The following is a 16,877-nucleotide window of genomic DNA, read 5'->3' as shown; positions in this document are numbered from 1 at the left end:
TTCAGCAACGACGACCCCAGAGAGCAATAACACCCACTGGTATTAAAACATGGGTCGCGCTGCACACGTGGCGAGTACTAATTTCATCGATTAGAGTCGGATGTCGAAAGTAATTAGATAATTGCTTTGATTTATGATTACCTTCACTCAGTGAGTGGTTCACAGTTTTCGCGCCATTTTCGAAACCACCCAGAAGTGAAACCAAAAACCAATCGTGGCTCGCGCGTGGAAGCATTTTCCCGCGCTTTGGGTCGGCTGACTTAGAAATAACTTTGGATTGGGTTACTGGATGGTCTCGGTTCCTATTTTGATTGGCCCAAAGTAATTCACTTTGGGTTTGGTTTTACGACACTCTAATTGAAAACACGCTCTAGAGAGGATTTTGCTTTGTGTAGATTGTTACTCAGTTCAATCTGAGTTCATGGTCAAATTATGTATTTTTAACTTAGCATGATTTCTAATTTCATGTGTGGATATTTATGATAATGCATACCAGGCACAAAGAAATTACAAATCAACCTCGGTTAACAAATTTATTTTGGCCTGAAATCAAATATAACCTGTAACATGTACAGCAACCGGCAAAAAGACAGGTTGTTTGCTAATGTAGTAAAAGGACGAAATTTCTGTATTCTTAGTTCTCTATAGTTTCATGAACTTGCTGATTATCTGTGGGTCACAGAAAGGAATTGAGATAAAATCAAATCGAGGATTCTTTGACTTTTGACGAAAACGCAAATTCTAGCATGACGAACGCAAATGCTCAATCCCAGTCTCTAAGATTCTTTTTCCGCGTTCTAGCAAGAGACTATGACAACGTTATATGATCCAATCTGAGGTTTCCACAACAATGGAATAAATTCGCTCTTTTGAGGGTGTCCTTTACTTGAAAACAGTTCGTTCCAATGTAGTCACAACTGTTGTTGACAAATTGTACAACGTGGAGGCTCCATGGATATGCACTACAACAAAGGCCAAAATGGTTGAGGGACACTACGCGTTACAAAACCACCCTTTTTTAGCTTCCAATACCGCCGTATCTAGAATGTGTCAACATTTCCCACTTCCCCTCTCAATATCCCCCTTTCAGTTTTTTGTCTTGCCTTCGCCAACATTGATAAGCGGGGAAGGGGGGGGAGGGGGGGGGGGGGGGGAGAGCAACGCTTGGGAGATAATGGTAAATTAGTAGACTCCCCAAGAAGGTGGAGTGTCTCCACTAATTTTCGCAACTTGTCTGTTGGAGTTTCATATACCTTTGTGTCCTGCCAAGAAAGTCTACTTCGCAGCCGTGGTTTGGACGTCACGCGAGCGTTTGGCGTGACGCCCGAATAACGGCGGCGAAAGGGAGATTACTCCCAACAGTGACACTAAACCGATTTTACTGTACAACACTTAGAAGATTTTTCTCGTCAATGGGGGCCGCCCAGAGTGTGAAAGCGGTTAAAATAGCGAGAACACGAGAGGAGGAAAGGGAAAGGGATAAAGGGGAACTTATAATAATGTGTCTAATCTGTCATAGCAGCCCGTAGAGCACTAAAGGGACACTGTAAATTGAGATTAACAAGTTATACTGCAAATCAAATCAATTGTTTTGGTTTTTGAGGAGAGGGGAAAACCGGAGTACCCTGGAGAGAAAACCTCTCGGTGCCGAGTAGAGAAACACTGAACTCAAACCCACATATGACGCCGGATCTGGGGATCGAACCCGGGCCACATTGGTGGGAGGCGAGTGCCTCTCACCACGACGCCATCCCTGACACCCCAACGAATCCCAATTTGCGGATGCCAAACGACGCAAAAGACGTAACTCCATGCCTGTCGACCTCCACACAACAAGCGAAGCTACTGAAGGTGCATGGGAACCTAGTCTACGCTTAAAGACCCACTAGCAAATGGCCACCTAGAATTACGAGTCACGCTTGCAAACCTGTGTGGAGATGAGCGGGAGCACGTACGAAGGAGTGAGAGCGTCATCACGCACGAAAAGAAACTCAAACAAATTCAATTTTTGTCCGGTAAGAGTTCTTTTCTTTGGTTCGAAACTTTAGTGATCTTACTTTCTTAGCTTAGTGGAGTCGCTTCGTGTTGGCTTTCGTCTCTGCCAAGCCTTCATACTCAAGCAAAGAATATGAACATTAGCGCAAGCTCTTGAATGAGTATGCGCATCCGGTAAGTGCAAGAGGGATCTACTTTGACTACACCCTTTCTCGAACAGATGGACATAACAGAGGCATATTAGCATTAGAGGTGTTACCTGATCGAGTCTTAGTTTTTCTCTTGAAGTGCCTCCATTCTCTGGTGTCTGTTATAACTCTAACAAAACAAGACAGAAGTTCTGAAATTTTCAATTTAATCTTACTTGCCTCTAAGTAGCTTCCATTTACGGCAGAAGTATGTTAAGAAAAGGTGACTAAATTAGAGCACAAATAATAACACAAACGAAAAATGGTGAAAACGAATGATAAGCTTCTCAGTGAATCGGTTTTGTTTGCTCCAGTATCTAAACTCTGCTCTCAACATTTCTTTGACAAATAAGGGTCCCGTTTGCCTTCTATTAGACCGAAAAAGCTATCATTTTGTAAAACTTCGAATCGCAATTTCCAAGAAGAGTAAGAAGAAAAAAAACAAAAACAAAGGTACAAAGGGATTTACGTAACAAGGCCCGAAAAGTTTCTGCACTTTTGGGAAACGGGCTCTAGAAATGAGCAAGGCCTGCGCCCGGCACGTGTTGCAAGAAACTTCATTGGTTAGTTTGATTGCCTAATGTCTACTGAGATTGCACGGACCAATAAATCACTTTTGCTAACGACATACCGAAGTTCTTTGTTCTTCACAGTGAATGGCGATATTCTGATCCGTGGAATAAGGATTTCTGAGAACAAACTCAAAGAACTCGGCTTTGCCAAAGCACGGATAGATTGTGTGGTTTGTAGTAATGTTTCCAGCCAATGATGACAGAATCTTCTCACGCCTAAGTCTCTCCCTGTAAGATACAAATCTGATGAGAAGTCGAGACTTTTCCTTTTACTTTACTCTAGAGACTTCGCTAAATTGCTGCAGAGTTTTCAAGGCCGCATGGATTTTAACATTGCTATCACCAAAGACGCTTTGCTGGAAGTTTTTAAATTTTCAGCCGACTTTAGTTTGTGAATGATTTGCACCCCAGCAAGATTCACAATATAAGTTGGTCTGATGGTATCTATTTCTTGACGGTGACTCGCGGATACTCGGAAAAAATCCGAGCGCTCCGTATTGCGCGAGTCGAATCTTCGACCTTCCGATTACTATTTCGCATGCTCTGTCACTGAGCTAAAAAAGAGTAGTGGGAGGCAGGCCACAAGGTTCAGCTCATTTTTTGTTAACTTGGTCTGGTTCTAGGCGCAGTCCCGTCTCCGCTGTTTAACAGTCAGTCCTGAGACACTGTTTGACAATCATTTGCTGGACATAAACTCAGACAATATATTTGTTCCAGAAAAAGTGACACAAAGATTTCCTTGTGCAGACCTGACTACATGATAGTACCGTGTGCAATATGCAATGGTTACCTGTAAAGCTGAATAGTCTTGAGATCTCTTGTTCTTTGCACTTTTTCTTCCTTTTGAATCTACAGTGATCAATAAAGAGGAAAAATGGCTCAGGAGAATATCGAAACTTCGATGGCAATGTTGAAGTACAGAGCCCTTCAATTGGAATAACTGCGGCTGCCAATATATTTTTCCAATAAATAGCTAATGCACGGTAACCGGAGGTAAGCTGTTTCCCTTTTTAACTTGTCTTGACACCACGACATCGATACTGCTAAGAACTTTTTCACCATTAGAGATTACAGTCCTGGCAAGCGAAATGTTCACTTCCGGTTTTCGCGGGTGGCTCAAACACGCCTCGTGTGTGAGATGCGGTGAGTTCCGGCGCTTACGTCCGCACGTATCTGGCCAGAGGTCGAAAAACTGAATTTGCGCAGTTCGTACCTTGAGTTTTATGGGCTTCCCTCAGGAAGTTAGTTTCAAAAACGAACAATTCTACCCTGCTGTCTTAATCTGGATACAGTAAAGGAAACTGAAGCCCTCGGTGGATTGCTACTATAAATTTACTAATTTAAGGTGACGTGATTCCCTGGTTTGCATTGCGCAACCCTACTGCGCATAATTCCTCGCGTCATTGGCGCGCACATGGATAAAATGGCGGATTTTCATTAACGCCAAGCTTGAATATGTCAAGGAATGGCTATTTTCTCCTGAACGAGCACTGTGATCCCGCCTTTTTAATGGTGTTATGTACTCGTTATAGGTACACGGAAAACATATCTTAAGAAGAAAAAAGTTGGAAAGTAAAAGTTGTAGTATTTATAAAAAATGCCGTGAAACTGCATTTGCAGCCAGACACTGAGTGTGAGGTGATGACGTAGTGGTCCAATTTGCTTAAATTAGTTTGCAAAATTGAGCAATTTGAAATCACTTTACTGAAAGATTTTAGCCTGGAAAAACAAGTAGGCTCAAGTTTTCAGTAATATTTAGTAGCTTTAGCTATATAACAACAATTTTTCCGGTTGATTAAGTTTGGAACGCTTCTCGCGTAATTCGGTCAAAAACACTTAGGATAAAGGGCATGCAGCACGAAAACAAGCGCGGTGACCCCATCTTTTTAATGCATGTTTTGAATGTCCTGTGCATGAATATCAACTGTGCCACGTTTGACAAAAATTTGGATAGTACGTCATTTTCAGGGGAATTACCTTACGAGCACTTTAAATACGCATTCCGCTACCAGTGAAAACCACATAAACGAATACAGTTCACTCATTCCAGTAATGGATGCCCCTTTTCTTTCCAAAATGACAAGACCACTGGCATAACGTGATCAAAAATGACACCGCAAGAAATCGGAGTAAACCAGTTTAATACCGGGTTACCGGTTTGGATCAACGTGTCCGTCTCTGACGATGCAACTGAATAAATCCAGTTGTATGAGCGGATTTGACCAATTTTCCAGCTTTTGTGAAAGTGTCAGTCCGCTCTGACGCAATGCAACAGCCAATTTTATCATGTGAATTTTCCTAACCTAAATCGATAAAAAACACGTTCCGAAAAACTTACAATTAAATTGCCTGTTGAATTATCAGATCCTTGTGTCTGTCGAACGGCCTGCATCCTTTCGAGTTTTCTAGTTGAAAAAAAAAAAATTAAAAAAACAAAACAAAGAACAAAACAAAAACAAAAGAAGTGTTTAAGTTACAAGTTATTTTGTATATATCGACATAAAATATTCTTTAAATATCAAACCTCTTAAAGTGTTTTTTATTTCACCAAATTAGCAACGAATCGCAATTGGCATAATTTGATAATAGCTTAGTTGGTATAGAAGTGTGTCCACTGTAATATCACAGTCACGCCTGACCAGCACTTGTACCCCGAGTTGGATTCCTTCACATCAAATGTCAAGGACCTCATTTGGTCCATAATATTTTTAGACGAGCGTCTAACAATGTCGCACAACAAAAAGATGGCCTAAAAACCATCCAAAGTCTTGAAAGACAAACCCTTATTCGACAAAGAACAGGTATTTACAACTTTGAGTACTGGTTGTCTCCCTTTCCTTATGGTATAAGTTGCACTTTCATCAACAAACAGGATGTACCCTGAGATGTCCACGTTGTTGGGAAACAAGTGCTCTTCCCATTAAGCAATCCCGCAGAGCAAAAAGTTAACCTCGGTGAACAGGCCGGAACCAGTGTTTTCCTGTTGGTCATGTCGCAAATTATATTACTGAACTTTGGAGAAACGTTTGATCAAAATGAAAACACGCCATATGGTCTGAACCAAAGAGTCGTATCCGCAAAACTTGATGACAGAACATCTCAGCGGAGCTGCAAGTCGCTCTCGTCGTCAGAGTTGTCCTCAGAGGGACTGCTGTTGGTGACATTGACTGTTACAAGAAACAGTCCTTGAATGTCACCAATAACAGTCCCACAAAGGACCACTCCCACCCGGACGATCTTTGAAGGCAGTTCATCTAACATACATGCTACACGCTGTTCTTCCTAACAGAGCGACTTTCGTGTGACCTTGAAAAGATATTCGCAATTTGTTTCACGGACCAATGTTTGGTAAGATTAATACAAAGCTTCTCCTTATTCGCGCCAAGAAAACTCCTAATATGGGCAGCAAACAGTTTGATTGCCAATCACATTACTGCATTTCAAATGACGTCAAATCGAAATGGCGATCGCTTTCCAGACTGAAAGTTCCATGGAGAGATGACGTTGTTTGCATCCGCGCTCGCTAAGCAAATGAAAATTTGCCCTCGTTTGTTTTTGTTCGATAAGCCAATAAAATGTTTTGCATTTTCGTTTACGTTCTGTTTTTACGTTTATTTTTCAAGGTCATATGAAAGTCGCTCTATCGTTAATGAAATGCTTCTTAACAAGGCTAAAACGTTTTGTAACGGGCAAACATCCATCTCAGTAGTAGAGCATCTGACCGGGTGTGTGGAAGTCGTAGCTTTGAATCCTGCCCATAAGTCTGATTTTTCAGTTTGCCAAGCGACTTTCGCCCGTTGCCAAGCAACTATCTCCCTATCCTTCCCAAGGGCTCATAACACTTTAAACAAACAACAATAGTTGCATCCAGTTATATTTGTTCGAAAATTCGATTCAAGTAAAAGGACCCTTGGGTTTCGAAAATCTGGCTTCTGAGGCCCTCTTTTTCAGTCCAGGTTAACCGGGATATCCCGATTACCGAGATGAAAATTAGCGACGCAACTCAGGTGTGAAATCTAACGAACAAGCCTGGCGAGAATTTTAAGCTTTCATTGGTTCAAGAAACTTCAAATTCTTATATCTTAACATTACACTCACTACCAAAATAAATTATTCTGAACTTAACTGCTAAAGAAAAGAAGAGTAAAAAGAGCACACAGTCCGTTCTAATTTTCGCTCCGGTAACCGGGTTAAAGTGTTCTTAAGGAGAATTTTCCATCGGCCTCAGAAACCCAGATCTTAGCAACCGGGAACACAACGAGATTTTTACAAACCCTGGTTTTACAAAGGTGGTGAGGTCAATCAATCAATCAATAACTTTATTAATGTATCAGGTAGATCTAGCTTACATATACGTAAACTAATTGGGGAAACCTAATTACTAGTGATTCAAAGGTAAGAAGAAAAATATTAATCAAATCCAAAATACTAATTATTAGAAATAAGCGTTAAAATTCGCGGTGTTTTAAACTAGTACCCTGAAAATATCTTAACATATCAGGAGCCCATAAACCTATGCTTCCTTAAAACCAAAGGTTGAAGACTAATCCTCTCCCAGCCCAGGCGAGATCTCGGAGGCGGTCAGCTGGGCTCATGTGAAGAGGGCCTCCAGTGCTCTGTACAAACTTAAGCGGTTCAGCGAACCGTGCTAACATGGTAATTGAAATCTTCAAACCAAACTGACCTTTTTCTGATGGCATCCGCTTCTCTGACTGGCTGATCATCTTTAGATATTTTTTCCTGTCTGCTAAACAACACAGCAGCAAGTTCAGCGTCACACTCAGCCATTTGCTTTGCTTTAATTTTGGAGGTCTTGTTTCCTTAAAAAAAAAAACACCACATGACTGCTTAAACTCTCAACCTGTAGAGTGCTTACAGAGTCGACGTAGAGAGGTTGAATATCTTTTACAAGGCGAAAAGGGCTGGTCCTCGGTTTGTTCAAATATTAAGCGATTTATCAGAAGAACGTGAAGCTGGATAAATTTTTGCCCATTTACAAACCTCGGCAGAGAGAGAGTGAATGTGGAGCAAAACGTTTTGTTTTATTTCGGGACTGTTCGATATCGCTATGATGTAGCGTGAGTTAGGGCGCCCGACACCAGAGCTTTTAGTCCTTTAATGTGTCTGCTTTTCCTTTGAACAAGCAGCGCTTTTGCCAACGTCTTACTCAATGAAGTTAAGAGAGTCCGCACCATTTCCTTTGTTAGAGCTATGGCCAACTTTTCTCCTCAAAAGGGAGCTTCGTCATCGTAAGAAAAGCAAGATAACTTTGTACAAATTTTCCCCGTACAATCTGTAAAAAGAGGATGTTGAACTAAATGTTCTGGTTTTGAGCGCTCTCGCACTTGACAAATAACTCGTAAACCTCTAACCAAACTTCAACTAATAGGTAAGCCTGTGTACACGAAGCAGAATGTGATTGAACTTATGGTACAAGTTTTTCAAAACTAGCAGCAATCATTTGTATTTCACCATAGGTTGGTTAGGGAGAGGGAAAATGCGCAAGATTGCTCTTGAGTTAGCGGGGAATCACGTTTGCGCGATAAGTTTGACAGAAACGTTGACACATTTCAGCGCCTTAAAGAAAATAGTCAGAGCCAGGCCCCAAGTCAAGAATTCAGCGCTTACCACACCGTAACCACAATACAACTGAACTAATAACGAAGACGGGCGTAAAACAAGTGAGGAACAAAGCATGACCGTACCCATGCAGATTGGTCTTCGAAACAAATGCAAAGCGGATGAAGCGACCGATGGCTGCGGCCCTCTGGAGTACAAGTAACAAGGCCTAAACAATCGATGGAAATCGATAACCGGAAAATGAATTGAAATGAATCGGCATCGGCCAATCGAAGACCAATCCATAATCACACAAAAGTAGTTATTTATTTAGTTATTTATATATAAAAATAAACTTTGCCACTAGGCAGGGTATCTCCACATAGCAAAGCTCCACTACGGAGACCCGAGTGCATTTACACACTCATAACGTTACAAGCTGGAAATCAATCCACACAAGTGACTACTAAGAGAACTGATTTGGCGACACGAACGGCACTTAACACGAGTAGTTTTTTAAAAATGTGGAAGTTCCGGGTTGTAAAAGTCCTTGGTCAGTGTCATATAATAAGCAAACAGTTCTTTCTTAAATTGACCAATTGATACGATGGCTCTGAGGTGCGCTGGTAGAATGTTCCAAATTCTTGTTGCTCTGCAATAGAAGCTATTCTGGAAGGTCACAGATTTTGGATGTGGCGACGCAGTGGCGAACTTCATCAAGTGTCATCGATTGGCGTTCCTATTAGTAATCGATGAAAATCGATGTTATTTAATTGATCGATTTTCATGGAGTATCGATGACATTTGATAATCGATGACGATCGACAATCACAAAAACTTGCGCGATTGATTGTCTATCGGTTGTTCAGGCCCTGTGGAGTAACAACTCCGCTGTTACATACCTACAAGGCCGTTCAAATTCCCTATACCTCTGGCGGTGTCTGGTACAACAACAGTGGAACGCTTGTTAGGTACTGTTCCTAAGAAAACGAAAAAAGCACAGTCAGAACCCCGCTTAGCAAGACTGACTGGGAGCTTTTTGAGTCGGAAAGAGAGAAAAATAATCACAAAATTTTCGCAGACCGTGTTCAAGTAAAAAATATTATTTCAGTCATTCCTAAACCGGAATAGAAACGAACGAACAATTCCCGGCAAACGCATGCATTCTATATAGAGCCAAGTATGGCACTGATCGTTGAAGGAGCAGCGTCGGTGCTGAGTGAAATCTCTGCAAACGCAGAAGCGTACTTCACTCGTGCAACACAAACGGGAACTGTGACGCAAATAATGGATTTTTTTCAGTCTCCTTCTTGTACTTGCATTTGTGTTTGCATTTCACACATGTGAACTGAACAATAGAACTCCATCCTCTTTTCTCAAAGCGAGGCAATAACAGCGATATCTTGTGAAAGTGCATTTAAATAAGCCATTTCCCAGTTAATGTCTGCCTCCTCTTCAAAGCGAGTCTAAGTGCGAAGTTTTTGTGATGGTAATTAGTTCTACTTTACATATGAATGAAAAATAATTTGTATAAGAAAACCTTTGCACTTACTCTCGCTTTGATGAGGAGGCAAACATGAACTCGGAAATGGCCTATTCATATTGGGCTTTAACCGCTGACCGTTTGGCTCAGTTGGTTGTGCATCGGACTCCCGTGGGGGGGGGGGGGGTTTGCGGGTTCAACTCCGACCGGACCAACACTCGGGGTCTTTAAATAGCTGAGGAAAAAGTGCTGCCTTGTAATTACACCCGCAAATGGTTGGACTTTCAAGTCTTCTTGGATAACGACTATGAGGCAACCGTAACGCGTCCCAGTCATTCAAGATTCTGATGCAAGCAATCCATTTGAAAAACAACATCTACATGTTCCAGCACTTGTGGCTGTTTCAGCTTATGTGGCCTCATACACCACAAGCCTTTTTAGAGACATCATCGCCAAGCCGGCCACTTCTGCTGGAGAGAACAGGACAGCCACAACACCGGGGACTTTATCCCCTACTCTTCTCGAATAGTGCGTGGGTTCTTTAACGTCCCACAGGGAACTTATGTAAATAGAAGATATTTCTGATACGGGGCCTACGGTTTATAGTCCTTATCAGATGAAATTACAAAGGCAGCACTTTCTCCTCAGTTGTTTTAAGATATTGAGTGTTGATCCGGCCGGGGTTCGAACCCGCGACCTCCCGCGCGACAGACCGATGCTCAATCAACTGAGCCACCGGTGCAAAATTTGATTGCGAACCTAATTTTCGCTAATTCAACAACATCTGCGTCCTTCCCTTCCCGAGAATGATACTGAGAGATTTTATTCTGTCCAACGAAAGACGATTTTACTCGTCAATGAGGCCGGCTTAGGGATGAAAGGGTTTAAAGTCCCTATGACGCTTACTTTTTCCTGTTTTTTTTTTTTTAACTTTTCCTTCAAATATCTAGTCTCCTCATAGTCTATCCACGCGTTTTAGCAGGCGCTTGATTTCTACGCAAAAAAATTTGGCCGAGCCAGTTGGGCCCTGGTAATTAATGACGTCAAAAAAGTAACTTGATCGCATCTCTTCAGAAAGAAATGTGCAAAAGTTTAAGAACATTAGTCTTGTTGAAAATCTAGAGCTTCTTGTTACGTCTTTATAGAAACGTCGGACAATAGTTACCCCTTCAGATGCCATGAATGCTCTGTCGATTCAGAATGGAATTACATTTTTGCCTTCTTTGACGTCATTAGTTACCAGGCCCCAACTGGATCGGCCAAAAATCAAAGGCCCGCTAAAACACGTGGATACACTATGAGCGATACAATTTTGAAGTACTGCACTCCAGACACTCAATATAAATATTTAAACGAAAAATTAAAAAAAGGTGAAAAAATAGGCGTCATAGGAGTGGAGGTTCCCTTTAAAGCCCTTAGCTGGTTTTGCTTTGTTCTCGTTGCTTATTTACTGAGCGAAGACTTCATAAAGGGACAAAGACGGCAGTGGTTACGAGAGCGATACCAAACAGGAGACACTCCAGTTAGATGCTCGTGAAATAATGTAGACAGTGGCAACATACTCCAGTCAGCGCAATAACTTATTTGTTCTAAGTGTCAACCGTATTTAGCGTTGGAGCCCTAATTTGGGACACTAAACAGAAATCAAATCAACTCCTATCAAATCGTAGGTTGATTTTTGAGAAGAGGGGAAAACCGAAGTAACCCGGAGAAAAACCACTCGGAGTAGAGTAAGGAACCAACAAACTCAACCTACATATGACGCCGAATCTGGGAATCGAACCCGGGTCACATTAGTTATAGTAGGAGGCGAGTGCTCTGCCAGTCCTGCTCCGTGTGGCTTGCATTTTGCAAAGCAACGAGAAACTAACGAATTTGAGCTTTGGCAACAACGTGGGCATTCAATAGTCAATGTTTCATAAAAACAAATTGCGATTTTGAGACGGCAATACCACATTATATTGACGGCTAGTTGGGAGAAAATATATTCCGTATTGGGCGGAGTCGCAAGCGACGGAGCCCAATACAAAATATATTTTCTCCCAACGCTGTCAATATAATGTGGTATTGCCGTCTCAAAATCGCAATTAGTTTTGTATCGCGATCCATCATTTATAAGGATAAATAAAACTGTAAACTAATCAACCCGCGCCTGATCGAAATTTTAATTCTTTCTACCTGCGAAACGTATTTGTTTGCGTACGTCAGCAACCCAATTCAGTGCAACGACGTCAATTTCAACATTAGAACCAATCACAGGCCGCAAAAGTGAGACGGCAATACCACGAAATATTGACGGCTCGCGCATAGGTAAAACTATAAGAAGATCGCGATACTTCAATATATTTATTTTAAGAAGTTCCTACTAATCCAGCCGTTACCAACTCAGCAACCATTGTGCAACGAGAATAAGATGGGAGTAATGCAAAAGAGATACCAACGCTCAAATGATTGTTTCAAGATGTTGTTGTCGTTGGCGCTTCTTTCCTCATTTCTTAAGCTCCTTATTTTTTCAGCCATGCCCCCTTCCCAATCCCGCATGAAAGATGACATGAAAGATCCAAATATAAAGATACTACTGACCGATTTTGCGATTTGTTCCCTCCATAAGGTGTCCAATGTTGGCAACGCGAAGGTGCAACCTGCCTTCCACGGCCGCTTTGATACCCAATGGCCGAACGCTTCCAGTGTGAACCTGTAGGATAAGAAAACAAGCAAAACCCATAAGTGAACAAAAAAAAGCCTTGTTCCGCTTTTGACAATTCTGAAGAATCACATCTTCAAGCAACAACCGCCAAAACTGCGTTTTGCCTGCCATCAATCGCACATCCGAAGAAAACACGAAAGATACCGAGAATCGAGACGAAACCATCCTAAAGATGGCGCAAATCGGGTTCATCATATAGTACCAATGACAGGACGTAAGTTAGCGATTCTCAAACTGAGGGTTATGGAGCAATCGACACCGAGATATCAGTCAAAAAAAAGAGGGTGTGTGGGCACCTTATTCCATACTCTTAATTTTCAATAAGAATGACAGAAGCCAAAAGGCAGTTAGGGCCGGGTCGCATGGTTAAAAAAGAATTGTCACGACTTCCAGTTTTCAAGAAAAAGGCAAACCCAATTTTTTTGTTCCATATCCTGACAAAAAAAATTGGCCTACCCAGAGGCACGACAGCGGCTCCTCTGAAGTTTAGTAGAGTTTGACAAAAATTTGTTAAGGTTCCCGCGCATCGGTTGAACTTGTCCAAGCTTTGCGGTTGACCCTTTTTTTGAAAAATACGCCAGTGCGACCGGGCCTTAAGTAGTTGGCTTTGAAATTGAGCTTATGAAATGCCCAGAAAGGAGAACTACCGCAGTAAACAACACATGCACTGCTTGAAGATACACGTAACTCTGATCGTTTTTCAGAGGAGGATTTTTAACGATAGCTTTGATTTGCATTTTCAGGCTTTGTGATTGGCCATATGAGTATCCATACCTTCACGATCAATCAGAAAAACAAGACTAGAACCAACAAAGACTTGCATAGCAGTGTTTTCCCGCGCTCTCCGCTGGCTACACACATTTTGTTCAATCTCGTCTCCAGAGCCCACGTGTATTTTGGTCAGCGCCAATACACGGAGCTCTGAATAATCAATTTCCAGAACTGCGTTGATTGGCTAATTGATTTATCGAACTGCTCATACGTAAACTACCGAGTGTAAACTACCTTGTAATTTGCGAATGTTGCGCAAAAATCTCGGACTAAACTTGCAAACACGAAGATTTGTCGCTGCTGTTCAATCAATTGAGTTCTCATGACCGCTCCATTTCACTTTTCGGTGAAACCGGAACTCCTAAAATCTTGGAGTTCCGGAAATCGATTATTCCAGAGTTCCGTGTCTTGGAGCTGACCAAAAGATACGTGGGCTCTGGGAACGAGATTGCATTTTGTTCTGATTGGTTTATTGGATTTTTTTCGCCTTGTTGGTCAAAGGAACTACTTAAATTGGTTTGGGTTTTGCAATAGTTCATTTAACTGATTTTCCAAAGGATAAAACAATAAAATACAGTATTGGTTGTCATTACCATATCCCCAGCGAGAGCAGGAGATTCTTCGGAATACTCGGATGATACCACATCCAGCTCATGAGCCACAACTACAGCCTCACGACCCTGACGTATCAAATGCTGAAGCAAAAATGAGGTAAATAATTGCTAGGATGCATAGTTATTGTTGTTGTCACGGCTGTTGTATTCTGTAAATTCATAATCTCAGTTACTTTTTTTTTTGGCGTGTAAGCACGCATTTTACACTCCGCAATTAGTTAATGCAGTAACTGCGAGTTTATACGCTTTTTATAACATTACCCTTATTAAGTGTCCCCAATTAGTAGAGGGCGTTTTCCTCGGCTAGAAAAGACTAGCACACGAATAAAGTTGATTGATTTATTGATGGTTTGAGTGATTGCAGACTGAGATAAGCGGCAGCCGCAAAGGAATTTTTGTCCAGACACTCCGTGCAAATCGCGACATCAAAGCTATGGCCTGATGAAATAACGACTTATCAACAATCCAACATGTTTAACATTCATTTGCCTTCTAGAACGCCGAGACATTGCTCGCTTTGAGTTTCCGCTCATCCGCTTCCAAGTTACCTTTAGTTGGAGCGTAGTGGAACCAATAAGGAGAAGCGAATCACCATCCCAAACATCAATGTGTAGTGCCTGGCCCAGAAGATACTGAACAAACACATGGTACTCGCCCGGCTGCAAATACGATGGGTCCAACATATAGCGCAACTAAAAGAATACAAAACAAGACCTGTTAACTCTATCCCGTCTCTCTCACTCTGTTAATGGGTAATCTACACATAAATAGCCGCCCTTGCGTGTGAGGCCAACAAATAAGAGACGTATCGCAATTCACTGTCAGGTCGGTTTTCCCACGAAAAAAAGCTACCTCAAAAGATCTCTCCGCCGCTTGTAAGAAAAGAAAGGGTGTCAAGAAGGAATAAAGGGAGAAATAAATAACAAAACTGGAATTCTTTTAAGCGAAAAAAAGAAAAAAAATAGGAAGTTAAATCCGAAAAACCAGTTTGAAAATATGCTATTCTATAGACCTTATTCATAAATGGCGGTCAGTTTATAATTCTTCTGTTCAAGTGCAAATTAGCCCACCAAGTCTCGATACCATACAGTGAATTGAAAAAAATTCTTGCTCTAAAATGAGGCTTGTGAGAGAATGTTTTAACACATATTAAATGAAAGGTGTTACAATTGAACCAACTGGGAACTCGGAAAAATCCGAGCCCCAGATGGGATTCAAACCCACGACCCTCCGTGATCTAGCACGAATGCTCTAACCACTGAGCTACTGGAGACTCTATGGTGAGCAAGGGTGAAATGTGGGTATTTGACTCGAGCTGCATCACGCAGCCACAGTCAAATATCGACTGACAGCATAGCTCATATCTGCATCGCGCAGTCACATTGAGAGCATCATTGAACGATGCGGCCAACCAACCACCAAAGTGAGCGAATGTGAGAGAATGTTTTAACACATATTAAATGAAAGGTGTTACAATTGAACCAACTGGGAACTCGGAAAAATCCGAGCCCCAGATGGGATTCGAACCCACGACCCTCCGTGATCTAGTACGGATACTCTAACTACTGAGCTACTGGAGACTCTATGGTGAGCAAGGGTGAAATGAGGGTATTTGACTCCAGCTGCATCACGCAGCCACAGAGTCAAATATCGACTGACAGCTAGCTCATAACTGCATCGCGCAGTCACATTGAGAGCATCATTGAACGATGCGGCCAACCAACCACCAAAGTGAGCGAATGTTAGAGAATGTTTTAACACGTATTAAATGAAAGGTGTTACAATTGAACCCACTGGGAACTCGGAAAAATCCGAGCCCCAGATGGGATTCGAACCCACGACCCTCCGTGATCTAGTACGGATGCTCTAACAACTGAGCTACTGGAGACTCTATGGTGAGAATGGTGAGCAAGGGTGAAATGTGGGTCGCTATTTGACTCTGTGGCTGCGTGATGCAGCTCGAGTCAAATACCCACATTTCACCCTTGCTCACCATAGTCTGTCTTTTAGAAAAAGGGTATGGTTTGTGCATGGCCAGGGCCAAAACAGTAAACAAAAACATAAAAACCAAGAAACTTGTGAAGTTTCATAACCATTTCCATATATTAACTATGCATATGGCTAATCTATATCTTCTTGGTAAAAATGTCAGTAGGAAACGTATGAGGTTTTCCTTTGAAAAGAGACGAATATAGGACTAAGGACTAAGTGTAATGGGGGAAAATTGCCACTCTGAAGAAAAAGACCACGCAATAAGCTAGTTTCGAATTGTGTAGCAACAAAAGAACAGAGTTGCGGTTCAGGGGAATAATTAGCATTTTGTTTTGTACAAAACAAACTAAAATGCAAATAAAACCTCGACTCAGCTCTTTTGTTGCTGCCCAATTCGAAACTAGCCTATTCCCAAACGATAGAATCCTTTAACAGTGTTTACTTATACAGAGAATGGCTCTCAAGATAAATCAAGTGAATTCAGTGCAGGGGGAAAACTGAGGTACCCAGAAAAAAACACCTGTTGAATAGTAATAGAGAACTAATCTGACATGACAGATTTGAACCTGGAAAACTTAGGAGGGAGGAAGAGAAAAAGCCGTCACCACTTTGCCAACCCTACTCCCCTTAAATGGGAAAATAGTAAGTTCTCAGTAAATCCTGAGTCGTTCCAGTCCTTCGTGGGGACAAACAGCAAGTGAAACGGTTCAAAGGAAATTCCAAGTGCGATGGTCTATTGCACAAACACTGCAAAAAGGGAGCTTTAAAGCTCCCTAAAAGAACACCACGTTTTCGAGACGCGGAAGTCAACTGGAAGTGAACATTTCACATGCCAGAACAGAAGTGTTTCCCAGATTTTTAAACAAATCAACTCTAGTGGAGAAGCGATACTCTGCAATATAAATGTGGTTGTGTGAACACACATTAAAAAGGAAAACAGCTCACTTCCGGTTGCCATCCTCGTCTAAAAAACGTTGCGTGCTTAAGCTCTCTAAT

At 41.8% G+C, this 16,877-nt stretch overlaps 1 protein-coding gene across 1 annotated transcript in view; it reads right to left on the bottom strand.

The window, feature by feature from the left end:
• Nucleotides 1–16,877, bottom strand: part of LOC138051835 (nephrocystin-4-like) — a 139,378-nt gene that overhangs the window by 43,246 nt on the left and 79,255 nt on the right. Inside the window, exons 19-25 of the mRNA XM_068898121.1 lie at nucleotides 14,438–14,581; nucleotides 13,869–13,970; nucleotides 12,381–12,492; nucleotides 9,217–9,294; nucleotides 7,440–7,575; nucleotides 5,094–5,160; nucleotides 3,546–3,604 (exon numbers count right to left, since the gene is read on the bottom strand). Coding sequence (XP_068754222.1) covers nucleotides 3,546–3,604; nucleotides 5,094–5,160; nucleotides 7,440–7,575; nucleotides 9,217–9,294; nucleotides 12,381–12,492; nucleotides 13,869–13,970; nucleotides 14,438–14,581 — 698 coding nt within the window. The remainder of the gene's footprint in view (nucleotides 1–3,545; nucleotides 3,605–5,093; nucleotides 5,161–7,439; nucleotides 7,576–9,216; nucleotides 9,295–12,380; nucleotides 12,493–13,868; nucleotides 13,971–14,437; nucleotides 14,582–16,877) is intronic.

The sequence above is a fragment of the Montipora capricornis genome, chromosome 6 (assembly GCF_036669925.1).
Source record: "Montipora capricornis isolate CH-2021 chromosome 6, ASM3666992v2, whole genome shotgun sequence".
In the NCBI taxonomy this organism is placed as follows: domain Eukaryota; kingdom Metazoa; phylum Cnidaria; class Anthozoa; order Scleractinia; family Acroporidae; genus Montipora; species Montipora capricornis.
Note: the sequence above shows the minus strand (reverse complement) of the source record. Positions and strands in the feature narration are given on the sequence as shown.